The sequence below is a fragment of the Trichinella spiralis genome (assembly GCF_000181795.1).
Source record: "Trichinella spiralis strain ISS 195 chromosome Unknown Scfld2, whole genome shotgun sequence".
NCBI lineage: Eukaryota > Metazoa > Nematoda > Enoplea > Trichinellida > Trichinellidae > Trichinella > Trichinella spiralis.
The window spans coordinates 10019048-10034421 of NW_003526941.1; the positions used below are offsets into that span (position 1 = coordinate 10019048).

The 15374-nt window shown below is 32.5% G+C and overlaps 5 protein-coding genes across 5 annotated transcripts; 1 reads left to right on the forward strand and 4 right to left on the reverse strand.

Moving 5' to 3' along the window:
• Window positions 1-659: 659 nt before the first annotated feature.
• Tsp_07650a (protein transport protein SEC61 subunit alpha) lies at window positions 660-1928 on the reverse strand (the record flags this gene model as incomplete). The annotated part of the gene is made up of 2 exons (XM_003381051.1): window positions 1210-1928; window positions 660-700 (listed from the first exon to the last, which is right to left on the reverse strand). Coding segments are annotated over exons 1-2 (760 nt in total), but the record flags the coding sequence as incomplete, so codon positions are not given.
• A 3538-nt stretch (window positions 1929-5466) lies between these two features.
• Window positions 5467-6936, reverse strand: Tsp_07649 (6-phosphogluconate dehydrogenase, decarboxylating). Its single transcript, XM_003381052.1, has one exon. The coding sequence runs from the start codon at window positions 6934-6936 to the stop codon at window positions 5467-5469; it is 1470 nt and encodes a 489-aa protein (XP_003381100.1).
• A 743-nt stretch (window positions 6937-7679) lies between these two features.
• On the reverse strand, window positions 7680-8777 carry Tsp_07648 (metal cation transporter, zinc (Zn2+)-iron (Fe2+) permease (ZIP) family). The gene is made up of 2 exons (XM_003381053.1): window positions 8073-8777; window positions 7680-8030 (listed from the first exon to the last, which is right to left on the reverse strand). The coding sequence occupies exons 1-2, from the start codon at window positions 8775-8777 to the stop codon at window positions 7680-7682; spliced, it is 1056 nt and encodes a 351-aa protein (XP_003381101.1).
• Window positions 8778-9906: 1129 nt separating this feature from the next.
• On the reverse strand, window positions 9907-10671 carry Tsp_07647 (hypothetical protein). The gene has a single exon (XM_003381054.1). The coding sequence runs from the start codon at window positions 10669-10671 to the stop codon at window positions 9907-9909; it is 765 nt and encodes a 254-aa protein (XP_003381102.1).
• Window positions 10672-13303: 2632 nt separating this feature from the next.
• Tsp_07646 (conserved hypothetical protein) lies at window positions 13304-15280 on the forward strand. The gene is made up of 6 exons (XM_003381055.1): window positions 13304-13431; window positions 13482-13736; window positions 13801-14124; window positions 14396-14602; window positions 14665-14830; window positions 15155-15280. The coding sequence occupies exons 1-6, from the start codon at window positions 13304-13306 to the stop codon at window positions 15278-15280; spliced, it is 1206 nt and encodes a 401-aa protein (XP_003381103.1).
• The last annotated feature ends 94 nt before the right edge of the window (window positions 15281-15374 follow it).

Consider the following 15374-nt stretch of genomic DNA (forward strand, 5'->3'; position numbering starts at 1 on the left):
TTTTTTCGGCATAATCAACTTCATAAGTTATTATGTCCCTTTTTTTTCATTCTGTATATTTTCATTAAGAAAAACAAGAACAAAGTTTGTATTTTTCTGTAAAATGCATTAAATATATTTTATTATTTTTCAAGTAATCAAAATATTATGAATTGAACAAATTAAATAAAATTCTACTGAAATTTTGATATATTATTGCAATAACAAATTTATGAACAATACAATGCGATTACTGTAATTTACAACTTTTTAAGATGATGTCATATGATGAGAAGGAATGCATGAAAATAAAATATTCCGATTCAGAAAATTCTTTCATGGTTAATTTTCTGTTTTACCATAAATAAGTAAAATGATAATATCTTTCTCAAGCAAGCGAATTTCGCTAGTTGAATAAAAATTTAATTATTTGCGTGTTTTACTGATTTGTTTTACTTTTAATTTGGGAAGTTTCAGTTTGACCAGAAATTTTTCAAAAATTCTTCAAAGAATGGAACATGAATTCAAAGTTATGAGCTTTTTTGAATTTATGAAAATAAAATTACTTTAATTACTTGACCGTTTACTTTTTCCACAAATTCATGCACAAAACACAGCCAATCGTTTGCTGATTTGAATAATGGTATATTTGAATCAGAAAGTAGGAAATAATTTTATACTCGAAAAATTGTCCTGCACAGCTACAAGATAGTACAACCAGCTGAAATGAACAAAATAATACTGATAGAAAGTTATTTTAAAGTTTAAAATCGTCCGAACGATGGTTTCAGCTGATAGGAAATGGTCAGCTTTGGCACTGGTTTTCTAATTTAGCAATCACTGTACAGACGTTTTCCATCACTGAAATAATGTCATTTTGTCGATTTGTTTGCTTTTTAACAATTACTTCGCTGTAAAAAAACCTTCAATTCAACAAGCTGAAAGTAAAAATATAAAATTGAAAATGTCACCAAGTAAAGAAAAGTAAAGTAGAGCGAAGCAAAGAAAACTTAGTGGAATAAGTTAAATGGTTTGAGAAAATAAGTTTTTAAATTTTAATCTTGACAGACAACCAAAAATTATTCAGTGAATAATTCTTCAAGAAAAAAAACGTCGTGATAGTGAATTTAAAAAAAAGATAACCTTATTTAATTAGTTGAAATTTGTTTTTGAAAAAAACACACTGAACAGATAAGAATAAACCTTGAAAATCAGAATAAAATTAATTACTGTAAAGGTGCGCAGTTTATTCGGACGTGGTGGATTTTTTGTACCGGGCCGTCGGTCCCCGTCGCAACGCTTTCACGTACCAGTAGAAATGCCACAGGATGAGCGTGAATATCCAGTTGAAAAAAGTTCCGGCGAAATAGATGGATGTATTGGTCGAAACTTCGCCGAAACGGTTGATCAATGCCGAAAGCATTTTTGGCAACGTGGCCAACAACAAGATGATCAAGCCAAGCGAATAAATGCTCTGCACAAAGACGGCTGGTCTCAGCAAAGCCGGCTGAGCGGTCCGAGGCAACAGGGCTACTTGTACAAGAAGAAGTAGAAGTGAAATGAGATGAACTAAACACCAGACAAAACGCATATAGCCGCCGTCGAGGTGATTTGCCACGCATTTGTCTGTGCCGAGCAGTTGTTGAAAAAGGCCATAGTCGAAAACGATCACATCCACTGCCAAAAATTGGCTGTGATTTTTGCCGGCAACGGTCGTGTTGAAATGACAATTGAACACACCCTCGCCATTGCACATCGAATAGGCGTGCTGGGCGAAAGATGCGGCCACAATCAGCAGCTGAAGGGCCGCAAACACTGTACTGATCAGTTGATTTTCGGCGGACCACTTCCAGACATGGGTCTGGTGATCGTCGATCACACAAACGCCACCACAAAGACGCATCAGTGCGGTCAATTTGGACCGTTGGCCATGATTGTACGTTTTGCATGGGCAATTTGATTGTACTCTTATAAGATTGATGAAAAACTTCTTTGTATTTTTTCAATCCAAACCGAACCAATTACCAACGCCAGATGGTAACACTGTGTTTGCTTTTCAGCTTATCCTCCTATTCAGCTCAGCATGTTTTTTTTGTTCGCTTGTTTCAAATATTTTCTCAATGCCAGCAGATTGACGCGGTGTGCAGCAGCGTCAAGCTAACTGACTCAGCTCGAATCGGCTTGGTTCAGCTAAGCTCGTCGCATTTGCCGGCGTATTAATGATGTTCTAAAGCCGAAGTGTCATTCGTGATTGTCTGAACCTATCAGAGTTGGTGAATTTAATTTTCGTTCATCGTTGCCTGACGGTCGATTGCAATCACATTAATCCGCCAAATTGGCTTCTCTCAATAACTGACGCGCCAAAATGACCAACATCGACCACCGACTTTTACCCTTTCACTTTCTCCACATCATCACCGGTAAACTGCTCATCTGCCCAATTTGACACCCATAATATTGACAAATTGTTTACTTTGTTCCTATATTTATTAATTTATTTATAGGAGCTAACTAAACCAAAGAAAAACCGTTAACAAAATAATCAAACAATTTAAAACTAAAATGAGTGAAGACAACCATCATTGTTCGTTAATGTATATTCTTTTGAAAACGTTCACAAGTAAATGACATTCACAAATTGATAAAGACATTGTTAACAAAAAATTAAACTTTAAAGCATCAATTGTTAACGACTGAAACGTAATAATAAAACTACGGTAATTTTTCAAATTACTCAACATTATAGACAGACAGACAAAGACATTGTAAAATATTTCTCTCAATTCTATCACACATATTATAATTTTGCTACCTATTATTACGTCGGCAAGAAATCTATAACAATGAAAGAAGAAAAAAAATTAATTTAGCTTTCAGTTCAAATAGGCATTTAATAAATGAAAAGGAAAAATCGATTGTATTTGTATTTTTAAACTTATTGTACGTAGTGATGTTGTTTTTCTGCTAATAAATAAATGTAAATTGAATTTCAAGCAAAAATCCCTTTATAATTAATAGTTGTTGTTAAAATTATTCAAATGTTTCAAAAATTAATAAATAAAAAAATAAGTAAAAAGCTGTATGTTTCAAATTAGTAAAAAGCAAATTACACAATTAACTGGGCAATGGCCAAGTGGAAGTGGAGAAGTTGCGTTTCTGTTGAGACGCGCCACAGCGACAGTTACTTTGATCAGGAAATGAGAAATTACATCTGAAATTAAAGAAAAGCAAAGATTTAATTGGCAATTTCTCGTGGAAACAAGAAATTAGATTGCATTTTTGAAAATTGAAATCAATTGCACGCACTGGAGAAAGTTTCAAAGTGATAAATCGACATGCACAATGTGCCACGTGCGTAGGCAAAAACCAAAGCAAGCGTAACAGACATTGGCACACACACACACACTTACATGTATGTATATGTACGGCTTTCAAATTTTCCTTTCTAACAATTGCAACAAAAATTGATCTGAATAATACGAACAAAAATGGTGAACAAATTTCCCTCGCCACAATTGTCAAAGTTGAATTGATTACAATTATATTATATACAAGATGAAAAAAAAATTTCATTTCCAAAACGAACGAACACTTTACCATTTTCATTACAATACACACATACATGTGCATATAATGACGATTGGAAACTGAATAACCAAAAATACATTATACAACTGACGAAATTCAACTCAAGTTTAATTTCAATTGATTGTAATATAATTTTATTTCAGAAAATATTTCAATTCAATTTAGTAATTATTTATCAAAAAAAATAACACATTTTAAAAATTTTACAGAAAAAAAACATTCTTTGATATTGATAATACAAAAATTATAGAATAACAAAAATAGGTTAATGAATTTCAAGTACATTTAAATTTGAATATTCATATATTCCAATTTGTGTTTGAAGGATAATTTTTTTTGAATAATATACTGCGAAAAATGCATCCGTATTCAAAATAAATAACAACAACAATTGTGAAGTGGAGAAGGATAAATAAAATAGAATTGATCCAAAAAGGCGGGCGACATGAAATTCACCGCTTTCAATTGCCCAAGCAAGAATGCGATATGCCAGTAGCTAGTTATTCAAGCAAACAAAATCAACACAACCGGAAGAAACTGGATGCCCATCGCATCTTGCATTTCCAATTGTCATCTTTCAATGATGACTAAATATATCTGATGAACGGTGAAAAACGCTGTCTCTTCGCTTTTTCATCTATTGCGTGCTTATCAACTTTTCTCTGATGCATACTAATTTAAAATTTTTCACACCGCAAATAGAAATTGACAAACAAACCCAACCGTATTCAATAAATTCGTCATAATGAAAAATGTCCTGTTTAATGTGTGGAAATTTTTTTCAAAAATCAAATCATTCAAAAATTCAATATTCCATCATTTCAAATTGACGCTTGTACACGTTTGGACAATTGAAAAAATAAAACATTTTATACTTCAACAAATCAGTAAAATTATTAAATGTTATTTTTAAGCAGTGTTCCAATTCAATTTACACTTTATAATAATCCACTGAAAAATAATTACAAGAGTTTTATTTGTTTTCTCAAAATATCTTATTACATTGAAAAAGTAATCATTTTCTGTAATGAACTTTATGTACAAAAGAAAAGAAATTAATTATAAAAATATTGGGAAAAAATCAAAATTTTCATTATCATTAATTCATACACCAATCCTAATTATATGTGGTGATATTGCAAAAACGAAGATGCCATTTCAAATCAAAAAGTTGTTACATTTTTAGCGAAATGTTTTGGCATTTTAAACAATTATTTCGTCATCTATGGATATTTTTTTAATTATAAATGTTCTCAACTTTCATGTGCTTGCACTATGCTTTGTAACACATTAGCAAGCAAGCAGGTATTAAAAGGCTGGAAAGTTTGACCTTGAATTGTGGACCATTCGATTAAAATTAAACAAACGGCTACAGTTGGTTGTAATTTCAAATTGCTCATACTGTACAATCGGTAGAAATTTGCCTCTTCTGTATTCGTAATATGCACAGAAAATAGATATACGAACAAAATGAACATATTTTTCTTCTTTCACATTACAACCAACAATAAGCAATTTCGACCCAAGTATCCAACCTGTATAAGTGACAAAAACTGAACAATCGATTCAAAATTGTCTCATAAATTAGAACAAAAAAATACAATTAATTTATTGTGCAAGAAATAAAGAATATTGAAAAAAAAGGTTTGAATAATCTAAAATTTTGGTTTCTTCAAATTTCTTCTCCAGGGAAAATCTACTCGTTTGTATTTGTAATTTCTAGTTTTGGGTGATTGGCGTAATAATGGGTGATTGATGACGGGAAAAATTAACAAAGAATAAAGTCAAATCAGAGGAAAAACAAATCAAACAAGAGGAATAGATAAATTTAAAAGGAAATTTTTGATCTGATCACAAATTTTTAGGTAAAGTGAAGAATAAATGAAGCAAATGATGATGCTAAACTTCGTAATTGCTAGACGCTGTACGTCCCCCGTGACCAGTCCAATCAGAGTGGACAAAAACACCAACGTTGTCTTTTCGTTGATAAGTATGCGCACCAAAACCGTCACGCAAAGCTTGCAAAAGACTGGCTGGCAAATCTACACAACGAAAGCCGTCGTAAAATGCCAACGTCGAAGCAAATGCCGGCATTGGAATGCCCAACAAAGCCGACTTGGAAACAATTGTACGCCACGAATCTTGACACTCTTTGACGGCTGCGGAGAAAAATTGGTCAAACAATAAATTATGCATATTCGTATCACGATCAAACGCTTGTTTGATACGATTCAAAAATCCACTACGAATGATGCAACCGCCACGCCACATCAGTGCAATTTTTCCATAATCCAAATTCCATTTATATTCAGTCGATGCTCGTTGCAACATCATGAAACCCTGAGCGTAAGAAACAATCTTGGATACGTACAAGGCTTTGCGAAGATGTTCGACCAAATCTTTCTGTTGTTCAACATTCAAAGGATCCAAGTGTTGATTGCTGGCTGGCAGACGGACGCTGGCCACTTTACGATCCTGAACCAACGCTGATAAGCATCTAGCAAACACTGCTTCAGCAATGGAAGACAACGGTATGCCTAGATCGAGCGCTGATACGGCCGTCCATTTTCCTGTCCCTTTTTGACCGGCACTGTCAAGAATTTTGGTCACCAACGGATCGCCATCTTTGTCCTTCACTCGAAGCACCGTGGCGGTCAATTCGACCAGATACGAGTCGAGCTCGGTTCGATTCCAGCGGTCAAACACATCGGCCATTTGGTCGTGGTTCAAACCGATCACATCGCGCAGAAAATGATAACTTTCACTGATCAACTGCATGTCGCCATATTCGATTCCATTGTGGACCATTTTCACATAATGACCAGCACCATCTGACCCAACCCAATCGCAACAAGGCTCGCCGTCAACTTTTGCAGCGATCGACTGAAAAATTGGCTTCAAATGTGGCCACGCTTCGACAGCACCACCGGGCATCAACGAAGGCCCGTGTCTTGCACCGTCCTCGCCTCCGCTGACTCCACACCCGACATAGTGCATGCCATGTTGTTTCAAATGCGCATATCGTCGCTGAGTGTCGTGATATTCAGAGTTGCCGCCATCGATTATGATATCGCCTTTTTCAAGAACACTGAGAAGTTTTTCAATGAAATCATCCACAGCAGATCCAGCTTTGACCATAAGCATCACACGACGTGGTCGTCTTAAACAGGCAGCCATTTCTTCGAGACTGTGAGCACCGATCACGCGTGTTCCACGAGCTTCGTTGTTCAAAAAATCGTCAACCTTCGAAACAGTCCTATTAAAGGCGCACACGACGTATCCTTTATCATTCATGTTTAAAATCAAATTTTGGCCCATCACAGCCAAACCAATAACCGCAATGTCTGCCTCAGCAGTTGGCATTGTCATGGTGTCCGAGAAATCAATTTATCAATACTGGCCCGAACAGCTGAAAAAATAACATTAACAACCATGACAGTATTCGATTTTCAAGTGTAATTTAAAAATTAATTGTCGTGTATTGAACTTTTTGTATTGAAATATTACAAATAAATAACATTATTAATAAATAAACTATTGAAAATATTTTTTTTAATTAAAACTAGCAATAATATCAACCATGTCGGATCAAATGAAATAAAAGTATTACTGTATTTTTTGTTGCTCAGGCTTAAATTTTTGCAAAAGAATACAACATGAATTTTTACATTTATATCAACAGTAACTTAAAAAACAAAATATTGATTTTAAATCAAATTTTCAAAAATGAATGTTTCTTTTTCAACAATTTCGCATAAACATAAACTTATTATGGTAAAACTCTGCGTTTAGTTTGCGGCAGCAGTGTACAAACGAATGCATCGGATAATTAACTAAAAAACATTACCTTTCGCGATGAAATATTTTTTGTAAAATTCAAAATGAAAACAAATTTTAAAAACGTATGCTAGATGATGTCATTTTAATTGCGGAAATTTTTTTCAGAAACATAAATAACGATTAACCGATTCGTGAATAATACCGAACAGTTTTATCTTTTTTTTCACGGCAAACAACTTGTGCAACGGAATTGGCACATTTGAAATGGCAATAGATAGCAAACAAGTGTGAATAACGTCAAAAGAAACAAGCACGGCAAAACAGTTCAATGATCAAGGAGTGATAGTCGAATTTTCAAAGAATGTAGAATTCAACATGTCGTGCATAGAATGATCATGACCCAGATGACCATGATCATGATTCAGTACACGAAGAAAGCTGATTGTTGAAAATCCAATGATCGCGGACAACAATTTCAGTAAATTGTTTTCGCAGTTCTCAAGTTCATGATGAAATACTTCGAAAAATGTCACGTACAGAAATGTGCCCACTGAAAGCCCATTCAGAACCATATTTACCATTGATCTAGTGCTTGTCTGCATAGAACCTTGATGAAGACTGATACCTATGCTGCAGCCAACTGGAGTCATCGCAGCAAAAATTATCATAAAAAGAAGAATCAGCTGAAATTTTCTTACATGAGTTCTTGCTAGCTGAACGCCCACACCAAAAGCTACAATACATTTGTGAATAACAATGCTGAGAAACAACGCAATCACACTTTCATTATTTGTTTGTACCCCAAGAGCGAATCCCTCAATTAAAGAATGAACAGACAAAGCGACGAGAAATGTCAACGAGCGAACTTCGTGATTGTGTGGATGCAATTTCAGACCAACACACAGTAAAGGATCTTCTTCTACACTACCAGTAGGATGTCGATGCGTTTCTGAATTTGTAACTGTAAGCATTTCAACAACTTGATAATCTCTTCTATCAGATGCGATATTTCTCGATGGGTTTTCTTCATTTTGTTGAACGACAACATTCTCTTCTTGTGCCATTCGCTTGGCACGTCTTCTGGACAAACAAAAAGTTACCATCTCTTCAATGAAGAAAACAAGAAAAAATCCCAAACACGAGATCAATTCTGCCAACGGATAATCACTATCCCAGTTGAACAGTCGTTTAATTACAAGCAAATCTTCTCGCACTTCAGGAAGCAAATGCAAAAAACATGTAGCCAAAAAAACACCACCATTGAAGCAACTCAAGCTGCAAAGCGTTATTGAAGGCCAGCGCCTGCGCTTCTTGTCAGATGTGACTTGCTTTCGTAAAATTTGCAATAACTTAACCGGAAAAATGCCAGCTAGCAAAGTCACAACAAACAGAAGAAACAAAAATGTTATTTTAAGTTGCAAAGGTTCCATTCACAAAATCTAAATATAACTGATTATTTTATGCATAAAACTGAAAAAAATTACTTGCTATGTAAATTTTTTGTTCTCACACCCGTTTTATAAATATTATGGTCTTTTAAGGTATATTAAAGAATAAAATAATGCAAAAAAAATAAAAGTTATAACGCATAAACAATTTAAGAAGAACAAATAAACACTGCCAACTTGAACGAAACACTTACAGTGCATATCTTTTTTATGACAGTAAAGTACAAATAAAAAATACAGTATATATGTGTGAGATTAAATTTCAAATAAGCGTATACGCTTCATTTAAGCATTAAAATTTGAAATTATTTCAAAAAATTTATTTTTATAAATTGCATTTTATGTTTATATAAATTTTATAATTTTAAAACTACGTAATATGTGATAAAAAATTCTCAAATTTCATTTGAATTTATTATGAGTGAAGCTGCATTTAATGAGAAAAAAAGTAAAATAGATAGTATGAAATAAATAAAAATTCAAAAACATGAGTTAATTAAGTAATAATTTTTACAGAGTAACATTTTAAATGCTAAAGTTGAAAATTTTGAGATGTCATGTTTCAAGTGCTTTGTTGTTGCTTTAAGTACTATGATAAAATTACATAAAAAATCGAAAAGAAACAAATAACTCATTAATTATTGTTGTTCAATTTATAAATTAATGCAGGTAGAAAATAAAGTAAAAAAATGAGGTCACGAAAGAGTTAAACTTCACAAAAACGGTTTCCCAAAAAGATGAAATTTCAATGATCGAAATTCAAAAGACAAAATCTTCGTGATTAAAAAAATTATTTTTATTTCTTTTGCCTTGTTTTGTATTACTTTTGATTTTATTGTCGAAATATCATTTGTTTTTGAAAGTCATTGACAAATTTATTCAAGTTGAGATTACAATAACAATAATAATGTTTGTAGAATGAATGAAGAAATTAAGCTACAAAAAGTAGCAGCATAAAAATATAAATTCGTCTGAAACTTCATTTGCATTATCTTTAAAAAAATAATATCGATAACAACGGAAAACATCCATTCAGTTTAATAATTTATTTCATGACTTCACCAGTTAATTCACCCACTTATGACAACAGTTCGACAATAACAACAGCGATTCAAAATAAATTCGGCTCAGTCGTATTCAAATTCAAATAATCGGAACCATTCACAATTCTATCTGCTGGCAATGGTGTGTTGAATTGAATAAAATCAGGAAAACCGATATCCACATATGGCATGACCATCAAGCGCCTGTTGGTAACGGTAGTAATTTCAATTCGTGAATGCAAGAAATTTAATTCAGGAATCATTTGCAAAGATTGTCGAAAAGGTGAAGAGGTTATGGCGCATTCGGACCGTTCTTTCGTAAAATCATCACAATACCGGATGTTGGCAATTGAACTGTTTCCACGAACTACAGCTTCCAATCTGTTTTGTTGGTGAGTAGCTTGTTTTGTCGAAGGCTCATCTCCATCGATCACCGAATCTTGTGTTCTGTTGAGGAATTCGTTTTTCTCAGTCTCATCTTCAATATTCAAATGGTCATCAGCATTGTCAACTTCGATCAAAGCAGGCGAAAAATCATTTTGCGTTGGTTCCAATAACTTAAAAGGGGCTCTACTGCTGACATTTCCAGGGGCACACTTCACTTCCGAAATATTTGATCCAATCTTCTCACTGCTAAAATTTATCACATTTTCCTTGTTCTCTTTCTCTGCAAGGGATTCTTCAACATGGTTAACGGAATTTGAATAATTTTTCAAAGCGTTCGATTTTTTAGCGAAACTTCTAAGTATCATACTGAACGGAGCAATGGGCTTTCTCTTGGATTTCGCTCTGCCAGTTTTTCTAACTTCTTTCGAATCCTTAGAAGCTGACATCGTTTCAAATTAATTCGACCTAAAATACAAAAATAATAATGCCAAACTTACTCGTTAAAGACACACCCGTAAAAATAAAAAAAGGAAAAACAACTAAATTATTCAAGTCAGATAATATAAATATCCATTAAATAACAACTTTAAGAATAAAAAACATATCAAAATTATTTCATTCAAATTAAAACTTAAAAAATAACTGCTAAAAAATCATGTACTTGTCTCATTTAAACCGAAAAACTAAATGAAATTATTAGCTGAAATCAAGGAACGAGTAGAAACGAAATTGTTAGCTCAATCTGAACTTTATGCCTATGTTCAAAAAATTAAACTTACTTCAGACCACCACCGTTACAACGTTACTTTAATTTACTGTAATATGCAGGTAAAAAAACGCAGGCTCATTTTAAAAATAAATAATTTGACTAAAATGTTAAGATGATACATGATTAAGCTGAATAGTTCAGAAGTTTGATTTTCATAAATGTATACACGAAAGTGTTTCTTAAAAACATAAAAACAAATAATATGAAAAGTATATAAAATACAAAAATCACAAATATAAATAATATTTTTATTTTTATTACCATTATCCATTATCTAGTAGTAGTAGAAGAAGTAGTCGTCTGCTGATGGATGTGAACAACTTCTCTCTCCTGCACAGCTTTTTCAACATATCATATTCCACGAGTAAAAATATAAAAATAGTAAAATCTACTGCCATGGCATTGATTAGCCTAAAACAAATGAATTTTATTTTAAAATACAATACTTTCAACAAATACAATTGAAGATAGAGCAAAATTTGAACATTTGTCGGATCAATGTGTTAAGAAAACACAGCCTAATAATTTACTCGTCATTTAATTTCTATTCGACAAAAGCATAAATAGATGTTAATTAAAAATAAAAAATAAAAATATAATCAGTATGTAGCCAGATTAAAAAATTTGATTTAAAAAAAGTGAAATTTTTTCAAAAAACAATTTGAAATTCGTGGCTTTACTGTTCCTTTTCTTTTGTAGAATGTTTCTATTCGGACAATTTTATGATGTTGAATGTTATTGTTATTGATTAAATTGCATGTGAATGTTTGTTTTATTTCTATTCTAAATAAAAGATATTTTATCCAACCGGCTTAAATGTACATTAATGATGAATAAAACGCAATCAGATGTAATATTTAAAAAATGTGCATTGAATTGAGGTTAGAAAAATATAAAATAGACAAAATATTCAGTCATGATATTTCAATAAATAACAAATGTAGCTTATAATGTTGAAATTTACTCGAAATGTTTCCTTTAAAAATAAAAGTAACCTGTTTCATAGGAGTAGTGGAAAAAAGTTGTCGTAAAAACTAAAATCTGCCCATATTCATTCGATCATCCTCTATGTTGAATAAAACGTGTGAATTACAAACAAAAAATAATAAATCAGTAATTTCAAATAGTTCAAGAATGAAAAAAAAGTTAACCAAGATATTTTAAAATCAAGTTTTAAATTTATAGTAAAAAACAAAATGAAAAAAACCGTACAGAAAAAATAATAAAGAAACATTATCAACACAAATGTTGGTTGTTGTTATTTTGGAAAAAAAATTATTTCAAATTTGAGTTTCGTACTTTACCCGTTGAATTAATTGGATCAAATTATTCAATTATCAACTATTGAACAAGTTTGTTTTGAAAAACAGAAAAAAAAACAAATTTTCACAGATAACACAGTAATTATGAGATAATCAAGATTGTTATAAGATTGAGATAATGAAAAGAATAACGAACAGTATAATAAATAGTAAGATAAAATTGATAAAATGAATTGAATTATTAAAAATTTATTTAATTCTTTTAATTTGAAAAACGAAATGATTTCTGTGTTAACATTTGCCAATTATTATAAGAATGTGAGCGAGTGAGAGTAATGAAGAAAATTGATTTCTGCCCATTAAGATGAAATTTTCATATATGAATAAAGAAAGAAATTAATAAATTATTTTGTCTTGTCAATTAAAATTCAACTTTAATATATTAAAGTAAAGGAAAAGTTGAAAAATGAAAAGTGAAAGCAAGAAAAACAAGAAGGTGTGTGTGTGTGTGTTGGGGATGACATTTCATAATTTGGTTAATTGCCGTGTTGTTGTCGATATGACCAGTTTGTTGGAATAAGTCCAATGAAATGATTGGTGTTTTGAAGAAGCAGAAAAAAAGTAGCGAAAAGGGTCAATAAATGAATGTCAAGTTGAAAAGTGAAGCGTTCAAAGAAAGGATTTCCATTGTATTTGTTTGTTTTTGTGGTGAAGAGATGACGATTGGATAAAAAAAATATTCAGCGTGTGAAATTCGGTTAAGGATGCAATTGACATGCAGTTTTCTTTTACAATCGTTTCAAATTTATTCCATTGTAACTTTTTCCACGAACAAATGAAGTTTGTGTTACGGTTGATTAAAGTTTAATTTTTGCACAACTTTCGTTCAAAGACCAGCTAAAGCAGTCCATCACTAGTCAGACCAGATTTATTATAATGGATAGTTTGTTCAATTTTCTTTTTCTTTATTTTTTATATTATTTTTTTATGTGAAACTATAAATTATCGGTGATTATAGAGTTACAGTAAGGGTGAATAAGAAACGAGATGGGCAATGATGCGTTCGATAGTTTTCTGGTCCAGTTGAACAAACGACAGATATTTTGCCCGAAGGGTACAATCGAGTGGGCAAGCAGTAGTAATGAGATGGGTCGCAGAACCCGATGGGCGAACTTGTTTTTCAGAATAAAAATTTAAATTCAATTCAATTCACTTTTGTGAACAGTTTGTCTGTCGAATTTGTTCAATTTTGGTCAGTCGAAAAGATGCTATCCATGTTGTTTGGTGGTGCATCATCGTTTTTATCGTTGTTAGCATTGACAACGATTTTACACGGTCAAGCCGATTCGGCCGACTGTGGTGCAGAAATCAACGCTTATGTCCAATGCTTGAGTGACGGGATTACGGCAAAATTGAACAACAAGCAATCGTCATCGAATGGAAAATTTTTCGAAAATGGCATCGTCGCCTGCTTTACCAAGTAAATACAAACATCGATTGCAGCAAATGGACTAAAAAATATTGTGGAAATTTTTAAAATTTAGAAACGGCTGTCAAAGACCGAGAAATATTGCTGAAGCGGATGCAAACAATCAGAAGAATAAAGAAAGTAATGGCGATGACGATTTCGACGATTTGGAAGATGTGACATTGACGCAATTTATTTTGAATCCGAAAATTTTTCCCACGGCTGCCAAGCGGGAAGTGAGTGAACAAAGTGACGACTGCTTGAGTAACAGAATTAAAGAACAAGAAAAAATTGTCAACGCTTGCATAGTCAAATCTATGCCTGGTGTAAAATTGCCATTCAACGAAAATCTACTCACTCCCGATCAATTTGTAGACGCTGTCACCGCTGATGCAGAAGAGTAAGTTTTATTTATTATTTATTAAAAATAAATCCATCTATCCACCTTTCAACAATCCAATGAATCGACATTTTTAGAGATTCTTTTCATATAATCAGTTGATGTTCTAAATTCTTAGCAGTGAAATTAAATAGAACATGACAACAATTCAAAGTAATACTTTGTTTGCAGAGATAAAGTATTTTCTGGTCATAGATAAGAAGTGAAATTTCCATTTTTCATCATACAGGTTTGTTTCATTTTAAAAGTTTCAATGGAAAATATTTTTCAGAACATTCTATGAAATGGAAGAATTGGCAAATCATTATATCAAATTTGTACGAGATGGAAAAACATGTCCCATTGGAAAGGCGATCAGTGTTCAAAAATGTTTGATGGATCATTTTTCAAAAAGACCCATCAATCCATTCCAATATGCAGTGGATACGGAAGTTGCGTACAACACTTGGTGCAACATGGACAAAGGATGCCAGAATTCGTAATTGAATATTCTTTTTCTCACCATTTTTTTCTTGTATTTTTTGTTCTTCCATTTTTAAGCATGAGTCCAACGTGTAACAAAAAATTGAAAGAATGGGCAAGAACCACTTGTACGTGTTCAGAACAAGCGAAACCTCAAATAGCCGACATGCTCTACAAGCAGTTCAAAATTTGCTATGGAGCCGAGCCTGACAAGGACCAGTTGAAAAAATTGCTCGCACGCAAAGTGAAATCCGAATGCGAAAGGCAAAAAGAATTATGGAACTTCTGCAGTGGAAGAATGCTAAACTAAATACAAACATCTAGATATTAGAAAATATTCAACTTTTATCGTCCTCCATAAATCATTTGAACTTACTTTACCATTATCATTATTTTTCTTTTTAAATAATATATCTATCTATCTGTGGTGTATTTTGACAAAATAAAATAATTGAAAATTAATATCAGCACAACATTTAATCATAAATGTTGACAAAATCAACAAACAATTAATTCATTAATTAACAAAATCAACACATCTATTTATTTCTTAATGGTACATTTCCAGTGGCTTCTGCTTGAATTAATTGGTACTCGTGAAATCTCTGCGAGATCCGTTGTAATACTTTCAGATACTTTTCTAAACAATTCGAAACGCAATTTTCTTCACGAACCGTCACCGATCTCGTCGTAAAATCGTGCACACAATCAACAAAACATTGCTCTGAAATACGGCTGTATTGACGTAAAAAATCTTTCAACGTTTCCAAATCGGTGTCCGCATCGGC